This window comes from Tiliqua scincoides, chromosome 5, assembly GCF_035046505.1.
Source record: "Tiliqua scincoides isolate rTilSci1 chromosome 5, rTilSci1.hap2, whole genome shotgun sequence".
Taxonomy (NCBI): domain Eukaryota; kingdom Metazoa; phylum Chordata; class Lepidosauria; order Squamata; family Scincidae; genus Tiliqua; species Tiliqua scincoides.
The window spans coordinates 82,321,699-82,345,303 of record NC_089825.1 but is presented as its reverse complement, the minus strand read 5'-3'; the positions used below and the strand labels follow the sequence as shown (position 1 = coordinate 82,345,303).

Below are 23,605 nucleotides of genomic sequence, written 5' to 3'. Positions count from 1 at the left end.
GACAAAGAGAAGGTTAATCATGTTCTTATTTGTTATTTTTGGACTCTGATCTTCTTTCAAGGAATTTAGAGCAAGGTAACGATGTTTCTTTAGGAGGTCTCTTCTCCAGGGCTCAAAGACGATATTAAAATGTAGGGCTAAGCATGCAAACAAAACAGAATGCAAGACCCAAAGGTGTGAATTAAAAAAATAAAAGAGCCATTCCAGGGGTGAAAGTAGTGAAAACAAAACTAAGAGTGAAAAAAGCGTGCAAATAACAAGGCGTGTTGAAAAGGTGCGAAAAAACCAGTTTGGTCAAGGTGAAACTAATTGTCAAAGTGATCTTCCGAATAGCTGGCTTAGCCAACCAGTCTCTGCCTGCTTCCGGACCCCAGCCTCCATCTCCCAGGGGCTTCATCTGAAACCCAGCAACCGGGCCCCTTGCCGCATTTTGTGGGCCTGCCAGCGGATCAGCCGAATGGCCTTCAGGCTGACATGCAGAAGGGTGTCATATCTGAAGACCAGCTTGTAGAAGGAATCGGTCATCAGGGCCCCGGTGGGATCAGCAAGCTTGAGGGCAGTCATGGGCGTGTAGATGGCGTTGGTCTGGTGGCGGAAAGGAGGCTTGGCTGCAGTGATAACCTTCAGCGTGTGCTGTTGAGAGGAAGCAAAAGCATCTGTGTGAATGTCAGGAGTGCTAGGATCTCCTGTGCTCATTGGAGCATCCTTCTGCTGGATCGGGCACATAGCATATCGAATTCAGTTCAGGGCTTTGGACTTGGGCATCTTTTCCCAGCCCTTCATGGAGATGCCAGGAATGGAATATTGGACTTCCATGCCAAATATCACCAAGTGACATATTCTCTGCAAAAGGCACACTCCTTTCTTCCCCTCTTGCTTGGACAAGTATTTCAGGGGGGCAAACCCTTTGGTCATTTTATTATTTATTTTATGGGCAGCCCAATCCTACTGTGCATTCTTCCGGCGCATTCTTCTGGCGTTGTTCTGCAGCACGCAACAAAGCCACCAGCACAGATGGCTGCCAGCATCGTGCGTGGACTGGCAGGGAGTCCTCCTGCTGGTAGTGGGGGTGAGGGTGGGAGCAACAGGGGAGGGAGAAGGGGAAATTTCTGGGTGGGGAGGGAAACTGGGAGGGAGGAGCGGTTATGGGAGGCAGTCATGTGTGCCAGTATCCTGGGCCAGGGCCTTTGAGAGCAGTTTTATCCGGTGGTGTCATGTTTCTTTTGGGCTGTTGTGGGCAGGGGTACAAAGTTCCTTTGCGGTCCCTTCCCTTCTCCATGGGACCATAATTTCATCTGAATTGTGATATAAATGTATAAAGCTATGTAGGCTTACACACAATGTGAATGCCAGTCTGTACATTATTATTATTTCATTTTTATAGCGCCCTTCCTCCAAAGAGCTCAGGGCGGTATACACGACTTCTCCCCTCCTTTTGTCCTCACAACAACCCTGTGAGGTAGGTGAGGCTGAGAGAAAGTGACTGGCCCAAGGTCACCCAGGAAGCTTTGTGGCTGAGAGGGGATTTGAACCTGGATCTTCCAGGTCTGAGTCTACCTCCCAAACCACTACACCACCCTGGCTCTCTAATATATGCAAACATTTTCTGAGATCCAAGGACATTTCTGGCTCCTCTCCTTTGGCTTCAGGGCTCCCTTTTTGACCGCTGGCCCAGGTACAACATACCCCCTTGCACTCCTCCTCATGGGCTCTGGTGAGATAGGAACATGTAAGATCCCAGGAAATTTGGGGGGGGGGGCATTCTTTGGCTCCTGGGCCATCTTTTGACCCTGGACCAGGGTACAGTTTACCCCCATCACCCCAATCTCATCCTCCTCCTTCCCTTTCCTCTCCTTTCCTCTCCTCAGTTCTGTGCCAGCAAAGCAGCTGGAGCAGGTCCCAGGAGACCCAAGGCAACGAAAGTCCCCTGACCTCAAGGAGACCGCCAAAGAGCCTCCCCTCTGCTGGATGCAGTTCATACTCCATTGACGTGGCTGCATCAGTGGGGGAGGCTCTAGTTCGGATTGGGCCCTTCAACAATGTGTACTGTGCCCTTCCCCATTGCTGGAGCGCCCAAGGCATCTAAAATAATTTGTAACATTACAATAAAAGATCACCATGCAAGGAAGAAAAAAAGGAAAAACTAAAGTAGAACAGCTAGTAAGAAATAAAAGCGACACAGAAAGCAGAACTACGGATAATAATAAAACATCATTTTAAACCCTACCAAAAAAAAGGCAACACACATGAGGCAAAACAAAGTAGTATCCTGTCCCAAATAGTATGCATTACCCTGTCTGCCCCACTCCCACTCTGCATTTTCCTTCCGGTTCATTGTGCCTGTGACTACACTCAAAGAACCACAATGATCACCATCTTTTTGTTTTTCCAGAGCTCTGATCCAGCACAGAACCAATCAGTTGAGTCTCCTAGTTGCCTCCTGTTTCCAGGGAAAAATGTTTCCCTGTCTTCCCCTGGGCAGGAAGTGGTAGAAGGCAGAAAAGTGCTTCCATACCTCCTGGGCAATCAGGTGGCACTTCCAATCTCCAGTCTAATGGAAGTGATAATCATGTCTGCCAGTGTTTGCAAAGGGAACACATTACATTTGAAGGTCAACAGGAGGGTTTGCAGGGAGAGATTTCACACGCTCGAAAACTCCTGTGTGGCCCCTGGATTTTCTGCTGGGGGATGCTTTTGGTGTTTAATTGCTGAAATCAGAGGTGCCGTGACTCCAACGTGCCTGGAAATTATGACCTCCCTGTCTAATTTTAGATGTGTTGTGGTTCACCATTCATGAGAAAAAAAAATCTCTGGGCTGTCAGTCAGTCAAAGGAGTCTTCATTCATTAATAATGTGAGTTTCAACGAATTAATCAAATCTGCAAAAAAATGCACATGAAATGAGGCTGAATAACAGTTTGGAAGGGGAAAAAAATTGCTTGATTTTAGATGATGTGTTCACACATCACAGGCTTCTTCTAAAACAACTCCTACCCTACCACCCACAGTTTTTGGAATTGCTTCTATGCAAAGTAGTTAATTAAAAAAAACAAAACTCTGCTGTGTAATTGGCCAGGAGCACTTGCGTAATGAACGAGTTAATACATTAATTCTACCAATTAATCGATTATATGTCCTCAACTTCTGCTGCAGAAGCTCCTTTGTATGCTCAGTCCCACTGGAAACTTAAAGCAGAAGATTATGCTTGCCTACTCAGAAGTTAGTCCTGTTATCTTCAGTGGAGCTTATGCTCAGGAAAGTGTGTATAGGTTTGCAGCCTTAGCCCTTTTGGCAAATGTTTATGTAAAAGGTGCAGTATTGATGCCAAGCTGGGGAACAGTCTACCATAACAATTTAGCAGCCCCCAAAGGACTTCTGTTTTGAAACTGACTTTGGTGAGGGTGCCTCAATGACCTTCTTTTCTAAAAGGTGCAAGCCAGCTACATCCATTTTATGTCCCAGACATACCACTTCTGGGGCACTTTTGCTTCTTAGAAAGGGAAAGACCCATAGATACTAGTTTTATTGATCTCAGTTTTCCATGTGTGCTGCCTCAGTTTCTCCAGTATAGCAATTCCTTGGCTTTCATCCACTTGACTTTCATCACTTTCATCACTTTCTTCCATAGTCAATTACTATCACATTTCAAATTTCATCCACATGATTTACATGCTTTCCTCTTTTGTCCCATTTCATCCAACCTTCCACAACATTCAATGTTCTTATGCCTATTTTTCTTTTATTTCTGATCATTTAGGTTTTGCACACATTCACATGTATTAGATAGTTATTTACAGTTTTTGCCAGCCAAAATAAATTTGCAAGCCAAATAAGGCTGTGCTTTAACATTCAGCCATTTTTGACTTCCATCTATGTTCTGGTCTCTAACCAGGTATTAAGTGTGAAGTATTGCTGAAATCAGAATGTCATCAGGGTACACACAGACATGCTTCTTCCCTTGGAACAAACTGTCCATAGCTCTTTGAAAAATCCCAGGGGCCACTGAAAAAACCACAAGGAAGTTGGTTATAACGAAATTGTCCTCTGGGGGGATTTATGGTTACATACGTTTTGGTACTATTCTCGAGAAGAATTTAAAGGCATGTCTGTATCACTTAGATCAGTGTTTCTCAAACTGTGGGTCGGGACCCACTAGGTGGATCGTGAACCAATTCTACGTGGGTCCCTATTCATTTCAATATTTTATTTTTAATAAATTAGACTTCATGCTACCATACTGCATTTGAGGAAATGTTACACATCTGTACTTTTAACAGACCACTATGAATATTCTTTTAACAATGATAGTAAATAAAACTTGCAACCCAGGTAGGATTGCAACCCAGGATTGTTAAAAATTTTCCTGCTTATTGATACCACTTTTGACCATGACATCACTCCTGGAGGGTCCTGAAACATTCTCATTCTAAAAAGTGGGTCCTGGTGCTAAAAGTTTGAGAGCCACTGACTTAGATTAATTTTTGTGAAAGTTTTACTCTGGAGAGGACAGCATATCAATCCTCAGTCCTGGGAATCAGAAGTGTATCCATTTTGATTATGAGTTCATTGTGATTTTTTTAGGGCGCAATCCTAACCGGCAGTTATGCCAGCATAGGAGCCCCTGGAGGGTCGCAAACGTGCCCTAAAGCATGTTTGCGCCTCCATGGGAGGAAGCTGCATGCGCGTATTCAGATGCGCCGACGCACAGAGTCCTCCAAAACCACAACATTCTGAGAAGGGATACCATTCTGCTTCCAAAACTGCCACAGACATCAGGCAAGCATGCAAAACTGTGCAACTCAAGTTGCGTCACAATCGTATAATCTGAGTTGTGGTGTTTGGAAATAATTGCCAGCAGCTCCTCAATGGATTTGGCACCAGGTTTTTCGGGGGCGACCAAACTTCTAATCAAGCTGTATGACTTAGCGCCACAAACATTCAGCCACACTGCATGCTTCTTGCAAAAACCATCAACATTGGAAGCGACCAAATACTGCAAAAGCCTCTGCATATTGCACCCAGCTCTTCTGATCAGCACCAAACTCTTCTATGGCCCCATAAGTAGTCATTCTCCAGCTGCACTCCAGCTCAGTTCATGTGCAGAATCAGGGAAGGCAAGCTGTGTCCAGGTTACCTCCATTGCCAGTATAACATACAAGGCTTAAAACAGCACTAATGGTTTATTCTGCTCCTTGATCACACAGACCTGCACTTGACATCCAACAGAGAAGAAGACCGAGCATGTTCCGTTTTAACTGGAATGAATTGCCCCACCTTTATCTGGCCATTGACAAAAACATTACATAAATTACAATTTGCGGGGGGGGGGGGGATTCAAGTTGAATCACAAACATCCTTGTTGCTTCCCTGCCCTCTTGGCCCCCTGGCCCACCTTTTCCCAGCATCCAAAGCTTCACCTGTCAACAAACTCCAACACAAATTTCAGGATATACCTATATTGTGTACCTGGAGGACAGATGTGTCCTTTTCGCTGCTTTAGCAGACCCCAGTTCTGAGCTATCCAGGTCACATGCAGCCCCATGCATGTGTTTGCCAGTACGCCCCCCCCCCCTGCAAGAAGGCTTTTGTCATAGTCACCACCAGTCGGCATTAGCTAGACCGACCGAGTGCCCCCAGTGGCCCCCAGTTAAGCTTGCAGAGGAGCGGGTGCAGGTGATTAAGGTGTAAATCTCAGAGAGGTTTAAAAGGCTTTGGAACGAGATTACAGGCAATTATTTGTTAATGGAACTAATGAATTTGCAAACACGCAAAGTGATATAAACAGAGGAAGGAAATAGGATCTGAGGTGCAAATAAAAATAACCGCTTGGGGTACTTTTAGCAGGGACAAGAAAAAAAAACAAACCAGAGGATGTGGTGAAGATGCCTTCATTTCTTACACTGACCTGTGTCAGAGTTGGTTTCTCTTGCTTTAGATTGCTCAGACATTTGGTGGTGGTGGTGTTGCTTTGCGAATTTGTTTTGCACAGTTTCAAATGCTGGGCACTAGCAAATGCATAGGGTGCATATATGATTACTGTTCTTGAGGAGTACTAGAAGCCTGTAGACCAAGGACAGACTTTCATTTAAATCAAAATGTGCAACTCAGTTCCTTCTTCCATCAGCACTTATTGGCCTCTTATGAAGTCCTGGTCTACTCTCTTTCACATGCCCTTTAATATTTCTGGGCTCCCTGCTTTCGTAATTCCCAGGATCTCTTTCCAGTCTTCCGTCTGCCCCAGAAAAGTTAAACCTCTAAAGGAATTCTTGTGAGGCTTTAATTTCAGTCAAACTGACAAGTTTCCCTTCACTCACAGGTACCAGACTGCACACATTGTCAGCACACATTCCCACCAACATACTTGTTTAACAAATCAATGTTTAACCAATCAATCAACTTGTTTAACCAATCAATGGTCACTACTACTCCAAGCATATGTCCATCACATGTGGGAATGTGAATGGAAATGTGACTTGGGTGAGTGGATATTTGTTTCTTTTCTGCCCATGATGCATGGGAAGGATAAAGTGGATAGAGAGATGCTCTTTACACTCTCATGTAACACCAGAACCAGGGGACATCCACTAAAATTGAGTGTTGGGAGGGTTAGGACAGACAAAAGAAAATATTTCTGTACTCAGCGTGTGGTTGGTCTGTGGGACTCCTTGCCGCAGGATGTGGTGACAGCATCTTGCCTGGATGCCTTTAAAAGGGGATTGGACAAGTTTCTGGAGGAAAAATCCATTATGGGTTACAAGCCATGATGTGCATGTACAACCTCCTGATTTTAGAAATGGGCTATGTCAGAATGCCAGATGCAAGGGAGGGCACCAGGATGCAGGTCTCTTGTTATCTGGTGTGCTCCCTGGGGCATTTGGTGGGCCGCTGTGAGATACAGGAAGCTGAACTAGATGGGCCTGTGGCCTGATCCAGTGGGGCTGTTCGTATGTTCTTAGGAGTAATTCACCAGGAGAAATTCACTTTTCCAATCCAGAGCAAATGCTATCATTCAGTTGTATGTCTAAGAACTTCACATAATAGCTCGACTGGATACATAAGATTTATAATCTACATACAAGATAGTCAGTTTAGAGTTTGGTGTGTTCTAACATGAGAAGAGGGATAAGGACAAAGGGAGAGAATCAGGACTGATGGGCTATTGATTTCACAAGGACCCTTCACTATGTAATGAGAGGGCCTTTCTTTATTGCTAAAGGAGGGTTTTTCAGTGATAACAAAATAAAAACACATAAAACTGCTTCTTGCACTTCTCATTTTTGTTAAACAATCCTCAAAATCTGCAAAAAAAAAAAAATTTCTAACACCTCTACATGCATGTGGCTGCATCTGCTGACACTATACCACCTATATCACCTACCTAGTACATTTTTAAGCAATTATAATTTACAATTTTTATTTATTAAAATGCACCCTCGGGATAAAAACACATAACACCGCTTTGCTGCACTTAAGTGGAAAACAACAAAATCCTTTAAAAAATAAAGTCATTTTCACCCACCTCTAATTATTGCTGTTCCTGAAGAGATGGGGCACTTGGGAATTCTCTCCCAGATGAAAAGTCATGGGTTTCCAAAATGTAGCCCATCTCACCTTCTCACCTTTGTAACAAAACTCCCCCCCCCCCCGTGTCAGGACAAGAAAGCAGGTAGATATACTTGAAGACTATGGGCCCAATCCTATCCAATTTTCCAGCGCCAGTACAGCCATGCCAATGGGGCGTGCACTGCATCCTGGGGGGGGGGGGAGTCATAGAGGTATGGGAACATTTGTCCTCTTACCTTGGGGCTGCATTGCAGTTGCACCAGTGCTGGAAAGTTGGATAGGATTGGACTCTGTCTCACTCACAGAGATAACAGAACCATCATCCAGACTGATACTCCAGTATCGATAGGGTATTTAAATTACTTTCAAATGATGCTGCTCTTTCAAATAAGCAGAGGAGAATTTCTTGCTTCCTTTCACAAACCTGTTAAGTGCTGTTAATTTGAGGGGCAAAGCCTTCTGACAATACTATTGCAAACAAGGTTCTAAAATAATCTAGACAGTCCACTTTCCCCCATCTATTGGAACGTGCGCATGCAGATTCTGACAACCCATGCGCAGTTACAATAAATACTCTGGCAGCTCCCCAGATTAAAACCAGTCAGATGTTAGGGTTTTTACCTCAGCTACATCTTCAGGGGTCTGACCCAAGCTGGAGAAGATGGCCTTGGAATTCTTCAGGTAGACATTGGTGAATATCTCGGCTGTCTCAGGATCTGTCTGGGAATAGTCGGCCTTTTCTGCATCTTCATAGATCTTCATCTCAAACTCGGTCACCACGGGACCTGGCTCTATCAAGCTGACACTGCAAAGAAGGCATAAAAATATAGTATGAGTCTGGGAGGAATGAGGGAAACCCAGCAGGAGATGCCCTCCTCAGCATGGCCCTTTGATGCCAGGAAAGCTAATGGTACGGGGCCTTGATCCCAGCATGTTGCCCAATTTTTAATTTGCTCTGGCATCCTTTCCTTTCTGGACAGAACAGAAGGCACATCTCTCTCTCACACACACTGTAAAAGGGAATTATCTGCCTTCTGCAGGCTCAGTCGCTTCTTTGACTGGAAGGAAGATGCTCACCCAGAGCAGTGACTCATGCAGGCATGCAGTGGGGAGACTCATTCCCTCTGATAGGTAATCCTGACCAGAAGGAATATGCTCATGAAGGGCACTGACTCATGCAGAGACGCAGTGGGTAGACTCACTTGCAGAGGCAGGTAATTCTATTGGCAACATCTCTTGGCAATAGCTTTGCATTGGGAATGACTGAATGATTCAATCACACCCAATGCAGAGATATGGTAGAACTACCCAGCTCTCATCAGAGGCAGATCAATAGGAAGCAAGGCCCAGAGTAGAGTTGCTTTGGGCTCCCAGGATCCCCTGTTTCATTTGCTTACTTCTTACTGCACCCTGACATTTCTATCAAGTGGCCTGCCAGCGTGCACCAGTACACAATTTAGAAGTTACTGTGATAATATACTACTGAGAGAACTACACACTTGCCATTCCTGAGTATAGTCATTTTCAAATTACTTATTTTGGCCCTCAAGAACCTTTAGCTCCTGTGTGTTTTCCAGGAAAGTTGGATGCATTCAGTGTAGCTAAATAAGTCTGAATGGGCCCAGATATGAGCTACATTACCACTAGATCAGTGGTTCCCAACCTTAGGAGTTCATGGACCACAGAGGCAAAAATTGTGTTTGTGAATGATCACATTTGATCACGTGTTTGTGAATGATCTGACCTCCGCCTTCTCTGGTGGTCTGTTTCCAAGCATTCCCCTACAGACTATCAGAGAGGACAGAGAATGGACTGCCCACAGCCACAGCTGACACTTGTGGTTGCAGACGGTCTCCATCCTCTTTGGTAACCCATGGGAGATTACCTGCTTGGCAAGAGACTGGAAGCGATCAAATGTGGGGTTTTTTCCCACTTCTCAGGGTCTCACGGACCACAGGTTGGGAACCAGTGCATTAGATCAAGTGGAATGGTTCCAGCCTCTCTACCACCCGTTCTGAACCCTGAAGAAAGAGGCTTGCCTTGTATGCATCATAATGAACTGAGTCCAATTAGTGGCTATGGGTTAAAATGCAACCATACCTAGGTTGTCATTTCTTCCTCCTGGAAATTCTCTAAAACTCTTGCTGTGCTGGAGAATGCTACCCCTGTTGAATGCCTACCTGCCATGCAGCCAATACAGCCAGCAGAGCCCTGACACAAATGGGGCAGATGGCGATTCTAAAAGCATCATTTTGGTTATCAAGTCACTCACAAGACATTGAACTTGAGCGTCTGGATGACGAGGCTTTCACAGAAGCCCTCAATGGCAAATTTGGAAGCGGCGTAGATGTCATTGAACATGATGCCTGAAAGACAGACCCCAAAGTAAAGAGATGAACAGTAGGAAGAAGGACATAGACAAAGTAAGCGTAAGTCCTGCAAGAATCCTACTCAGATTCTCTGACCAAGTCTGGCACAAGACGTTCAGTCACCTGAGTCGAAAATCCAAATTATTATTAATTATTGTTATTATTGACACAGCATTATCACTGCACACCACTTCATCAAGTAGCATAAGACCAAGGAGTTTACATTCTGAACCAAGGGTGTCACACCAGAGCCATAACGTTCTGCCCTTGCACCTGGGGTAGTGACGTCATGACGTTACTTTAGGGTTCTCCCAGAATAAGGTCGCCTGCTGCTGTGGCCTTGTGTACCCAACCCTTTCCCTTTGGAGGCTCCCATGCTTCAAAGGGGAAAGGACAGGGCTAGCACAAAGCTGCAGCTGGGCTCTGCACTCCAAGGGGAACCAAGGTGGAGATGACTGGGCAGAGCCTGGGGCAGTCATCCCCCCCCCCCCCGATGTAGTGCCTGGTGCACATGCCCCACAGGCTCCACCCAAGTGTCTCACATAAGGCCTGTGGGCCGAATACAGCCTGTGGAAGCTCTTTATCAAGCCCACATGATAATTGGGCTCTTCCTTTACTGCCCTTTCAGCTTTGCCACTTCTGCCAAGGTTCTGGGCAAGAGAGTTGGAAGGAGACCTGAATGTCTGGCTGTGACCTGTGAATTTCTGTGTGTCCAGTCTGTACCTGAGGGAGTGTCCTCTTTATTATGAGCTGACCAATCTCATATGGAAAGGTTTGATTGCTAGCCTAACTGAGGGTTAGGTTGGCAGGTGCAAGGGCAGGGCCTTTTTGGTGCAGGTACCCACCATATTATGTTATGTGAAGGTGGAAGCAGCTTGTTAAAGTCCGGTCCCATGAACGAGGCTAACAAAAGCTCGGTATGAACAAAGTCACATGTAGGCAGCAAAACCAGCTTACCTTGCAAGCCCATGACACTGCTGATGACCACAATGTGGCCACTTCTCCTCCTCTTCATATCAGGAAGGACCTCCTTAATCATCCGCACCACGCCAAAAAAGTTGGTCTCCATGATGGCCTTCATCTCCTCAATAGACTGGCACTCAATGGGGCCAATGAGGCCTACCCCAGCGTTGTTGACTACAAGAGATCTGCCTGTTAGTTCCCCCAGCATCCAATGCTGAGGAAATATCAAGTTGAAAACCACGTAGTAGTTCCTTGAAAGCTTCATGTATGGTGGCTTCAGCTGTGGGGGTTGGTGGTGTCCAAAGCCTTGGCCAGTTGGTGGGACCAAGTAACACCTCTCTGCCCCCCCCCAGTTGCTCAGAAATCTGGAGTGTGGGTTTGTATGTGCATAATGATCATTAGATGACTGCCACATCAATTGATGGCATGTGCTCACATGAGTAAATAAGCCATCACAGATACACACAGTTGGCCAGAAGTTAAAACTGTGTGTCTGAGAAACCCACCTGCCCCTCCAGGGCAATGATGGCAGTCAAGGCAAAGTCAACAATTTTCAGAGGAGAAGGAGTTGGTGGAAGATGGATGGTTAATTCTTTCTCCACCCACTGCTTTTCCAATCATCAGAAATTCAGGCTCATGTTTGTATTTTTGGAATCCCAGCTGGGGAAAACTGGGCAGGAATTTGTAGCAGAAAAGCAACCAGCGTCAGAAGGGTTAAGCAGCCTCTCCCTCTTTCTCTCCTCCCCCCCCACTACTCCACTATATATCCCCCACTGCCCTTGCCCTGCTGGCTGCTGGGGATGATGACGGTAGCCATGCTTCATGGATACATGATCCCTTCCAAACCAGTAGTATAGAGTCACATTACCTTGGGTGCACTGCTCTTCGGTAAGAATTCACCCACACCAATCATGATCAAAGGTCCAGAAAGCAAGTGTGGGAAAATCAAGGGATTTATGTGCATGTGTGAACCAGCCCAGTGTCTGTATGACAATGGTGGGCGTGCTATTCATCAGAGGGTGCGCACAATCCCCTTTCCATGTGGTTAGAAAGGCGGCCTTGCACAGCCACTTCACCCATGACCAGCAATGGAAGACAATGAGACTGCAATCCTATGCACATTTACTTTGTGCCCCATTGACTATACTGGGACTTACTTCCGAGTGGACAGAGATGATTAGGCTCTAAGTAACTCATAGTGCAGTCCTTTCCTTCTGAAGTGCTGGCACAGCAGTTGCTACACCGCAACTTGCAACCGCTACACAGCAGTTGCAAGCTACTGTAAAAAGTGCTGTAAAGCACTGCATGACAACTCGGGAGGAAGCAGCAACAGTGCCTGCCTGCCAACACTAGATCCAAGGCCCTGGCTGCTGGCTTAGATGATTTTCACACTCAGTGGCACAAGGGCTGGGAGACTATGGCTGGAGGGTGTTTCAGAGGCAGGGAGAGGGCATTTCTGAGTGGGAGGGGGCAGATTGGGCACAAGATACAAAATTATGCAGGGGATGGACAGAGTGGATAGGGAGATGCTTTTTACACTCTCACATAACACCAGAACCAGGGGACATCCACTAAAATTGAGCATTGGGAGGGTTAGGACAGACAAAAGAAAATATTTCTGTACTCAGCGTGTGGTCGGTCTGTGGAACTCCTTGCCACAGGATGTGGTGATGGCGTCTAGCCTAGACGCCTTTAAAAGGGGATTGGACAAGTTTCTGGAGGAAAAATCCATTATGGGGTACAAGCCATGATGTGTATGTGCAACCTCCTGATTTTAGAAATGGGTTATGTCAGAATGCCAGATGCAAGGGAGGGCACCAGGATGAGGTCTCTTGTTATCTGGTGTGCTCCTTGGGGCATTTGGTGGGCCGCTGTGAGATACAGGAAGCTGGACTAGATGGGCCTATGGCCTGATCCAGTGGGGCTGTTCTTATGCTCTTATGTAAGAGGGGGGTGGAATTGGTGGAGGCCTCCAATCATATCCTATCCTATCCTCCCTCCCAAGCCAGGCAGCCTTACACGGAGCCTCTCTCGGACTTCCACCAGCCATATAGCTTGTGGAGATCTGAGTAGCCTCATAAGGTATGCTGGGATGTTACTTGGGATAAGGGAAAAATATCCCCTTACCTGGAGGAAACCTCCAGCCGCTTCCTAACCTGTAGGCCACGAGGCCTTGCTGCACTAGGACAGGTTAGGATTGGGCTGCCCATCACTGTGTTTGAGGGGATTTGAGGTGAAAGGAAAATTCTAACTGGGCACTTGACCTGGGACAGGCCGTTCTCTTGTGCAAGCAAAGCCTTGAGGTTGGCAGCCATCCGTGATAAATGTGCACACGCGAGCCATCTCATAGTAACTGTTTAAGCAGCGGCCGCCTAACTTCTGGACAGCTTTCTACTTGTGAAAGAAACCCCATGCCTTTTTCCTTCTCTCTGCAGCAGAGCCAAGGACTGGGGCAACCCTGGGTTTGGCTGTGCCATTTTACACCCAAGATCTAGAAAATTTTAGACTGGTTCAGCAGGAATTGAATCAATGCCCTTGAACAGGAGAAGGGGATATGGGCAGAATTCTCACACTAGACCCCATTGTTGTGTCATTTCAGAGGGCTGCTCCACCCTTACTCCATTTATCCCCCTTTTCCTCCCTCCCTGACACACATTCCTGACCTAAGTTGGTCTCCCTGATCAGAATAATCTGCGCTGCTGTGTTGCAATACCCACTCTTCTGTTGTTGTTTGCGTCTTAGCTTCAATGTTGCAAGAGCAATGAAAGTGCTGCTACGAACCAATTTGGATTACTGAGGATCACCCAAGGCTTTTTTTTCACATGACACTGAAAGCACCAGTAGCATTTCCTGGGCTCATAATGTCAAACGTTTCCAGGACCTCGGCCGTGCACTCACAAGGTGACCTCAGGGACATTACTATTCCCTCACCCGCAGTTCCCCCACCCCACCCTAACCTGCGGTATGGCCTACCTTGCAAGACTGTTGGCAGGACTATGAATGTTAGAAGCTCAAGTATGCAAAATGCTTTGACCGTTTTAAAGCAATCTAAACATGATTAAGAATGTTTATATACCGCTTTTCAACAAAATCGTTCACAAAGCGGTTTACGTAGCAAAATAAACCAATAAATGGTTCCGTGTCCCAGAGGACTCACAGAGGCAGAAGGGATGCCAGCAACAGCCACTAGAAATGACACCGTGCTGGAGTGAAGAGGGACAGTTGCTCTTCCCCTGCTAAGAAGCACCACTTTGAAAGGTGCCTCTTTGACCAGTTGGCAGGAGTTAAACATTTTCACTGTTATTTTTGCTACTAATATTCAGGGTCAGCCCATCTATGAGGCCGACTGAAATGGTTCCTCAAGCAGCTATGGTGGTGGAGAGCATCACTTCCTTCCATCACAATTCCTTCTCCTCCCTGGATTTGAAAAGGAGGAAGGGGGTGAAGCTAAAGTGTGGAGGAGAAAAGAGTGATGTGCTAGAGCAGTAATTTTCAACCTTTTTCATCTTGTGGCACACTGACAAGGCACTAAAATTGTCAAGGCACACCATCAGGTTGTTGACAATTGACAAACCACACCATGCTGCCAATGGGGGAGGTCACATCCCCCATTTACCCTACTAATAAATGACCTTCTTCCCCTAAATTCCTGTGGCATACCTGTGGACCACTCATGGCGCATCAGTGTGCCATGGCACAGTGGTCGAAAATGACTGGGCTAGAGCATTTCCACTAGTCCTGGAAAAGGGAGAATTGAGGATTGGCACATGGCCAGGTAAGGGGTGGGAAGCATTTAGTATGCTGCCTCGGAAGCTGGGAGGTTCGGGGCCTGCTACTATTAGCTCCTGTTTTTAATTGTTTGGAGATGCCATTCAAATTTTGTTAGAGTGAATTGCTACTAGGACTGGCTCATCCATGAGGCCAGCTGATGCCGTTGCATCAGTTGCAGGTTGCCAGGGGTCCAAAGGGGTGGAGGATTTGGGTGCCTTTCACCGTGAGTCTGTTGCCGCCACCTCCCTCCAACCTCCTGCCAATGCAAATCGCCCGTGTAAACCACAATAAACTGCTTCTCCTTCACTCTAGGTTGTCAAACCTGGAGGTGCAAGACTTCTAGTTTTATTTACAGGGACAATGCAAGGGTTCGCTCTGCCCCTGTAAATAAAACTGAAGTTCTGCACTTCTGGGTTTGATGACGGCTTGCAGGGAACATAATATGGGTTCGGCTTTTTTTGTAGTGCAGAGGCTGCAGACCTGAGACGGCATCAGGAGTAATTTCAGGTTGCACTGATTGCTACAGTTCTTTCTTCAGGGTTCAAGTAATCCCCTGGATTTCCAGCACTTTAGTCTCAGCATGGGGGGAGAGGGGGAGCACATATCAGCTTTCTAGTGCACATGATGAAAAATGCCCACACACAAACAATAAGGCGGCAGGCAGTTTGTACACAGCCAACTATTTTATGCACCACATTAACCCAAAGAAACACTGTCTTTGCTACTGAAACAGTGCAGGGCAGGCTGTTGAAGAGTGAAGTAACAAACTTTGACCAGCTAGATGAGAGGCTGCAGCCATATGGAATGCTGGGGTAGGGGCACGTCTTGGGTATTGATTCTTGGTGTGAAAATAGGAGGTGTTTACAAAGCTGATCCATATTTTCCTCTGGGGCACGTCAGAAGGTATGCAGACTACAGACGTTAACACACCATGAAAGGGATTGCAGGGGAGGACTGAACAGCACAGTATGTGCACAACAGTAGAGGAACTGAGGCCCTGTACTCCCCTCCATTGCTGCTGCCTCACTACCATCACCCCAAATATCCTTTTTTTAAAGGCTCACCCCCTTTTTTTAAAGGCTAGGGTTTCCTTGATGGGGGGGCTCCCCACCTCCTGCACGTTCCTTGATGAGTTGGTTGTGTACCTCCCTCTGCCTGAACTCAGGAGATGGAGAGTGTGCCAAACATTATGGATACTTACTGAGGATGTCAATTTGCCTGTTGGGGATGCTGTTGATGCAGCTGTAGATCGATTTCTCATCGCGGACATCCAGCTGTTTGATCTCCAATGTTCTGTTGAGAGCTGTCCCAGCAGCTGCTTCCAGTTTTTCCTTCTTGGCTATGTTCCTCATTGTGGCAATTACTGGAACATGGGAGCTGGGTCACTATAAGCTCACAACTGAGACCAAAACTTCCACCTTTTTGTATAGAAGCCTCAATTTTCAGAAATCAGGCATTTGGTTCCACAAAGGTTATAGAAAGAACAGCTTCACTCTCAAGTATTGTAGGTTGCCAACTTTTCAACTGACCCTTATAGTTATGCTCCCTAACTGCAGCTTGATTGAAACTGCTGATCCATGCTGCTAAAACTTCACCTGCTGATTTCTGCAGATTTGGCTGCTATTAAGACACAAGAATAGGCTTGGCCATTTTTTCTGGAGTTGGGAGCTCTAAACTCAGGCCCACATTTCAGGGGCCAAGACACCAGCATTTTGAATGACAAAACATTGCTGAAATTTCTTTTCAAAATTCAAACTGGAACTAGAAATAAACAGAAATAGAATAGACTTTGATCCCTTTAGAAGCTCCCAGGCAAAACCATCACCAAAAACAAATTAAAAAGCTAGCAAAAGAGAATCAAAAGCTCATTAAAAAGCATGTCGCTAGACTAGTAATGATTCTGGCATATGTTTTGATAACATGCTAGTTCCACGGCATGTTCAAAACCAAAAGCTCAAATCAGACAGGCCATAAAGAAATTGTCTGGCTTCTGGGTACAATTTAATAAGGGTGGTTCTCACCAATTCCAGATGCTACAGCCCTTGTGTAATTATTCCTCAGGAACTCCCATACCTCGAACTCAGTAGTTCAACACACTAACTGTTGTTATAAATTACCAGTAAATGAATCTGTGTGTATAAGGTGCAGGGGCATAGCTCAGTATTACAAGCATGGTTTTGCATACTGAAGGTCCCAGGTTCAATCTCTGGCATTTTCAGTTAAAAGGTCAGGCAGCAGGTGACAAGACAGCCCTTCTGACTGAGACCTTAGAGGGCTGCCTGCTACCAGTTCTAGCAGAAACACTGCACTGTGGGGACCAGCACAGGTCAAGGCAACTTCACATGTTTGTAGGCATGAACATGCAGCAGATTTTTTAGTGTGCACACCCTGCATCTTCCAAGCTAAGGGGGCCACTGAGGTCAAGAGTTCTGTTCCCCCTGCCAAGTCCTGGAACCAACAGTGTATGCATACAACAATTCCTGTTGTCCCTCTCAGCAAGTTGTTGTGTGGTCGTGCACTCCTCTCCCCAAACCCGCCTGAGTGATGAGAAGTGCCAGGAGCCCTCAATATTTAAACTGGTGTCAGACAAAAGTTTGGCAGTGGTGGTGGAGTTCTTCAGAAAGTTGAAGACATTTTGACAGAGTGATTATTGCTCATAGTGTGTGCACGGATCTCAGTTTCACTTCTGGGAAACAGCTCTGGCAAGCTTTCATAAAAAAAAAACTTTCATTTTTAAAAAAGCTTTTTTTTTTAACAGAAAGCTGTAAAAACTGTTTGATCAGAGCTGACAGAGAGACATAAGAAATGTGTTTGCACATCACAGCAAGTGGACCCTTTCCCAGCACTTTCAATTCTTTAAAAACCCATTGCCATATAGTCTATAGTCACAGTACATGGCCAAAATAATTTATACTAAATATGGGAGACTTAAAGAGATTCCACCTATGCAGGAATTGGGAAGGTACTTGATTATGTCATAATGTCTGATTTAACAGACTGCATCAGATTTAAAGAAGGAAGGCAGAGAAAGCTAATAGATTTGGTTTCTCATTAGTTATCAATATTATACTTTTGTCATGGCAAAGCAGCCTTAAAAACCTCACCTTTGAACCTTCTCTGCTTGTCTTGAGCTAGCTTCACAGCCAATGCCAGCCCGATGCCAGAAGAGCATCCCGTTATCAGTACAGTTCTGGGAGCCATGGGAATCCAAGTGTTAGGGAGGGAACTATGACCTGCAGGGATGAGTTAGCAGCCTGGCTCCCACAAATCCTTTGAGAAAATTCTGGGTTCCTCTTAGCTCTGAGCTTCGCCCTTACATCTTCCCCAAAGGGTCCTTCTTCAAAGATCCTCAAAAAGGCCAGCTTGAGATCTAATTGGCCAACACCGAAAGCCTTAATCTCCTGACTCTTGCTAAACCCCAAGTGGATTTACATAACGAATCCCACCTAATCCCTTCTAGACCCGGCCTCGTGATGCATAAAGAGAACCACAAGACTTGGCACAATGTATGGGAGAAAGAAAATGACATTTCCCAGAATGCCTTGCAAGAAGCATCACCCACTATGCTTTGCTTTTAGAACTGCCATACCAAATTCCCAAACATAACTGATGCCATGGAACTGCCATGAGAAAAATCAACAGAAATGTTATAGTCTGGAATAACTTTCTGTGAGGGGTGCCCCAAAAGGGGGGGTCTCGGGGGGTCACCCAGCGGGGTGCCGAGGGTTGGTTGGATGGTCTCTTGGGACGCTTGGGTGGGGTGTTCACCTCCCTGGGGTTCCTTGCAGGGGAAGCCTCAGACAAAGTCAGGTGGAGGGGGTTCATGACACCCTTGTCCTCCTCCCTGGAGGCAGGACCTGACGCCCTTGGTCTTCAGGCAGGGGCTCCAGCCTCCTGCCTTCCCTCTCCAGAACTGCTTGTCATCACAAGCTTCCCTGCTTTTATCCTCCCCAGCCACACCCTCAGCTCCTCCCCTTCCTTCCTATCTAGGCTTAAAGGGGCTCTGACCCTAGCCTGCTTCCCTCCTCTTTGGTGGTTAATGGTGATCCGGCCCTGCTCACTGCTCTGGTCAGGTGAACTCTGGGGGGGCAGTCTCTCTCCCCCCCCCCCAGCTGCCCTGCATCTTGCCTGGTCAGCTGGAGAGGAGGTGGTGGCTCCGTGGCCAGGCAGTTCTGCCCCTGCCCTGCAGCCAGGTAAGGCAGGGGTTGGACAAGGGCTCGACCCCTGACATTTTCGTCATGGGATATCACCTAAGTGAGTCAGCAATAGTAGGCAGTTCTCTCCAGGGCATCTGGAAAGGCCTGGAGAGTCACACCATGGTTAAAAGCCAAACTGATACATCAGTAACTGCAACAAATGGAGTCTGGTGTTGGCTTAACCCTTGTTCCTGCCACAAGGGCTGCTGAGGATAGGGAAACCAGGAGAATTAGGAAACATAAAATTTTATTTATGAGGAACAAGTTTTGTATCTCAGTTAAATAGAGTGACAAAATAATCTTTTGATTCTTTACAGAGTGATATTTGCTATTCATTTCAAGAGTTACTCTTAGCTTGATTTTCTCTCTCACAATTGATTTAAGTATAAAACCAAAGCAAAGGTATGAAAAAAATAACATTTATTATTCTCATATATATACACAACTTATCACAGTTATACTGGCCTCACAGATTTGTACAACACAACAGTGGGAGTCTTCTTGCCACCAGATGCCCCACCACCAGGAAATCCTTTCAAACCCATCAAACAGAAGAGAATACCAGGTCTTCTGACTTCATCAACCCCTCTGTGATGCAGGTACAGTTGCACTAGACAGCCTACAACAGAGCCCAGCAATGGTATAAGCACTAAATAGCCAACAGACTGGGGGAGGGGGGTGTTAGAGAAAAACTTTTGGTTTAAATGCTTGTGGGATGGGTTTGTCAGAAGGAGCTGAAAGGAATGCAGTAGAGTGCATTGGATCTCTGCTCTGCTTTTCATTCGGGCTTCAAAATGTAGCTGTCTGCAACCTTCTCTGTTTCTCAACCACCAAAATGCAAAGAAAAAGTGACACTTGCAGCAACAGTCTCCATCAGCATAAGTGTGAGAATGGCTGTGCTGTCTCAAACCATGCTTTCTCTGGAATTTCTCACACTTGCAAGTTCTGAGTCAAAGTTCAGACTGGGAATGCAGGATGATTCCCAGCAAGTGGGAACTCTGGAATCACATTAGAGACTGGTAGATACAGGTGCCAAAGCAGCAAAAATCTCTTAAATGTGGCGATAAAGCAAGCTCTAGAATCAGCACACACAGAGCACTGACCTGGAGAGAGACATTAACTGGACAGAGGAATACAGTTTTCGTCCTGCTGTGTATTGTGAAAAGAACAGAAAAGTGCCCTCCAACATACTGATTTGCAATCACAATGACCCCCAAATTAATCCTCAAGTCCACTAAAAATTGTAAGTTTTCCCAAAGGGTGGCAGAACAGGAGGATTCATACCAGTCTTTCCTCAGTCACATGCTGTAGGCATTGCCAAAGGCATAATCAAGGAACAGTTGAAAGTCAATTCCAGTGAGTGGAGTTCAGAAAAGTCTGTTTCCCCCCTCTTCCTCTTCTTGCTGGCTATAGTTAATCAAAGTCAGAGTAGAGTGGTATACAGTTGGGAAGACAGCCGATCACAAGGCAACACATGTGCAATAGTGCTTCAACTTGCAAGGCAGGATGCCACGATTAATCTGATGAAATTCCACCAGCTGGATCAAGTCCGCAAAGCGAGTCTGCCCGTCATCCATGGTATAGTAAAGTCGTCCATCTTCCTCACTCTGAAATCCACAAAAGATGGTGAGGCATTGGTATAGAGGTGCCTCTGAAGACATGTCCCTCTAGGCATCAAGGGAATTTATACATTTATACACTACATGTTTACACCAGTGTTATACCAATTTAACAGCAGTGGCTCTTCCCAAAGACTCCTGGAAATTGTAGCTTGGTGAAAGAGCTAATAATTCTGTGCTAGAAGAATCTCTAGCACTTCTCACATAACTACAGTTCCCAATATTCCCTCAGTAGAAAGAATGGAATTTAAACTAGTATTAATTAGAAGGACAGACTTTTAGGGTCTTGTGCCCCAGAAGCTTTTGTTTAGATTAAGCCCTGGAAGAAGGTGAGATCTTCACAGTGTTCCTGACTGATTATTCAGGTCTCCCACTACTGATCTCCCACTACTGCTGAAAGGAAGAGATTCTGAAGAGAAGACTCCCCTGTCTTGTACAAGGGGGTTAATTTTTAAAGCAAAAAAAAAAAAGGAGTTTAAAAACCTGCTAGGGAGTTGCATTCCAATTTGAAATCCTTCTCCAACAAACCCAGATAAGTGTGAACTGGCTCTGATTAGGGAAGCACATACTATACATGCTTGGCAGCACCTTTTCTTCCCTTTGATGCCCACAAAGTTTGGATCTGGCATTCAAAAGAGATTCCAGGACTTTCAAGAAAGCCTTGTTTGTAACTCCATCCCAACTGATGCTTCCCCCCCCCCCATAGGTCCATCTAAGAGGCACTGGGACATTGCTAGAAGACAGCTTCTCCTTGCCCCACAAGTCTAAGGGGATTCCAGGTGCCTAATGAAGCGGTCTGAAGACTGGCAGGGGGCAGAAATGTGGTGGGGTGTGGGAAGACATTTTGCTCAGTGAAGGAGCACATGGCTTGCATGCAGAAGGCTCCAGGTTCAATCCTCAGCCAAAAGTATCCCAGGTAACAAGGCTAGAGAAAACTGCCCCCCTCCCCAGCCCCACCTGAGAATGTGGAAAGCTGGCAGCTTCATATGGCCATACATTCACTTACTGGAAGTATCAGATAGTGTTTCACCTTCTGCAGATGACAGAGTGACAGGACAAAACCTTTGGGGTTCCGCTGACTCTCCCGCACCAAGAATACCCTGTAGGAGACAAGACACATGAAGGTCACACATGCCTCTTGTGCCTGTAGTACAGAAAAGTATGCCTATGCCAACTATGTCATTACTACTTAATCCAGTCCCTCCCCAATCCATTTCACTGAGGCAACTGAAGGTGATAGGTCTCTGTTTCTTAATGACAGAAATTTGGATATCTTTTATCTCAAAATGGCATGTAGACTATCTTGCTACTTCTAACTGGGATATGGGGTTAGAAAGGGTTTTTTTTTATTCCCAGAGATCACTGGGCCAAGCAGGGATGGCCACAACTACAAGCAGGACTCTGAATGGTATGGAATCAAACTCGGAAAAATTTCACTGGGTTTTCCTAGTTTGTCCATGTTCAAGGTATGATTTTTCAGCATATTTCAAGCGAAAAAGTAATTTCATCCCAGGTCAGATTGACTAGTAACCTTTATTCTTATCTCTATAGTGCAGGGTTTGGCTCACTTGCTTGATTGGAGCAAAATGGATGTAATGGCAGATGAATTGCTCTACCTCTAGACATAAAAAGATGGGCCTTTGAACCTCTAAGGTTGCAATCCTATACATACTTACCTGGGAGTAAGCCCCATTTAACTCAATCAGGTTTACTTCTGAGTATGTATATATAGAATTGAATGGTGCAAATATTGTGAATTCAAAAGATATTGTGAGCATCGTACCCGTCCACCAAGCCCTGCCGTGTTATAACGCGCTGGGTGTCTTCTCTAGAAACGTGTCCATGGAACCACGGCTGGGTTATGTGGATGGCTAAAGGGAAGATAAAAAGGGAAAACTTTATTTAAGAACTGAGCCTGATTTTAAGTGCTTTGAATGTACCCCTAAAACCATTTATTTCTGCAATGAGAAATTAGGGGACTCGTTCTCTTATGTGAAAAATGATGGGCTGTCCAGGATTATTTGTGGGTAGAGGAGGCAATTTCCACATCCTCAGAAGCACATCTTCTTGCTGCCCATTATTATTTCACATGTACCAACGTTGGGTCTTGGCACTGAAATAAGTATCCATGGTTAAGGAAAAATTTGAATTAACCCCTTAGTCTGCCCATGTTTAGAGGAACTCTTGTCCTACTTGTTACTTCACATATATCAAGGTTGCGCAATAAAATTTATGGAAGGAACCACAACTAAGCACTAGCTGTATCCTGGCCAAGAAGCCCTGCAGAGCTGAGCCCCTTTACAGGAAGTACTATGGTGGGTGATTTGTCATAGATCAAATCACACCCTGACCTGCCTCATTAAGTCAGTGGTCATCAAGTCATGAAACAGAAGTATCCATGATAGGCACTCACCTTTATTGAGTGGGGAGCTCTGAAATGGGGTGGGCAGGCTGTACCGGTGCGTTGTCTTTTTCTGGAATGAAGAATATCAGAGGTTGGCGCAGGTGTTTATGTTTGCCACAGTCATTATGATTTCCCTGCTCCACAAAGGACTGTCACTAAGTTTTGTAATACATTAATTTGTGACAGGTTCCAGAGGAGGAGCTGTGTTCGTCAGCTGCAACAAATAAAGTACCTTGTGATTCAAAGACTAACAGATTCATTGTGGCATATTTTTGTGTACCAGAACACCTTCATCAGATGCACCTAGCAAAGTAGATTCTAGTTCACAAAAACACTGTAATAAATATGTTAGTCTCTGAGATGCCCCAAGGTTTTGATGTCTATTTGTCTAGCGGGTTGCCAAACTCGCAACTGCAGTCCATCAAAATAGCACTCCCTATTCGGACCAGAGCTTGCCATTCCGCCTCAGCTGAGTATATTCTCAGTAGATCTGGACACAGTAGATTGCCCAGCATCCCAGAAGGCTATGCAACAGGACATCCGGGCAGATGTGTCTGACCAGACTGTCCCAGTTCCAAATCTACTGAGAATACATACAGTGTGGAGGCAGAATGGTAAGCTCCACTCATGGAGTGGAGGGCTTTCCCCAAACCCCGGATCTGGTCCCCTGGCCAGGGTTTGGAAAGCCCTGGTTTAAACCAGTCATTCTAAATGGGAGAAA

At 45.7% G+C, this 23,605-nt stretch overlaps 2 protein-coding genes across 3 annotated transcripts in view; both read right to left on the bottom strand.

The window, feature by feature from the left end:
* Nucleotides 1–393: 393 nt before the first annotated feature.
* On the bottom strand, nt 394–17,866 carry LOC136654279 (retinol dehydrogenase 8-like). The gene is made up of 6 exons (XM_066631231.1): nt 17,770–17,866; nt 15,867–16,028; nt 10,889–11,068; nt 9,835–9,928; nt 8,184–8,367; nt 394–633 (listed from the first exon to the last, which is right to left on the bottom strand). Exons 1-6 carry the CDS (start codon nt 17,864–17,866, stop codon nt 394–396), a joined length of 957 nt encoding a protein of 318 aa, XP_066487328.1.
* Nucleotides 17,867–19,264: 1,398 nt separating this feature from the next.
* GRB7 (growth factor receptor bound protein 7) overlaps nt 19,265–23,605 on the bottom strand; it is a 71,311-nt gene continuing 66,970 nt past the window's right edge. For both annotated transcript variants that reach the window (XM_066628420.1, XM_066628421.1), the window contains exons 13-16: nt 22,894–22,954; nt 22,264–22,351; nt 21,487–21,580; nt 19,265–20,468 (exon numbers count right to left, since the gene is read on the bottom strand). In XM_066628420.1, the coding sequence (XP_066484517.1) occupies nt 20,322–20,468; nt 21,487–21,580; nt 22,264–22,351; nt 22,894–22,954 (390 nt within the window). In that variant the 3' untranslated portion in view covers nt 19,265–20,321. The remainder of the gene's footprint in view (nt 20,469–21,486; nt 21,581–22,263; nt 22,352–22,893; nt 22,955–23,605) is intronic.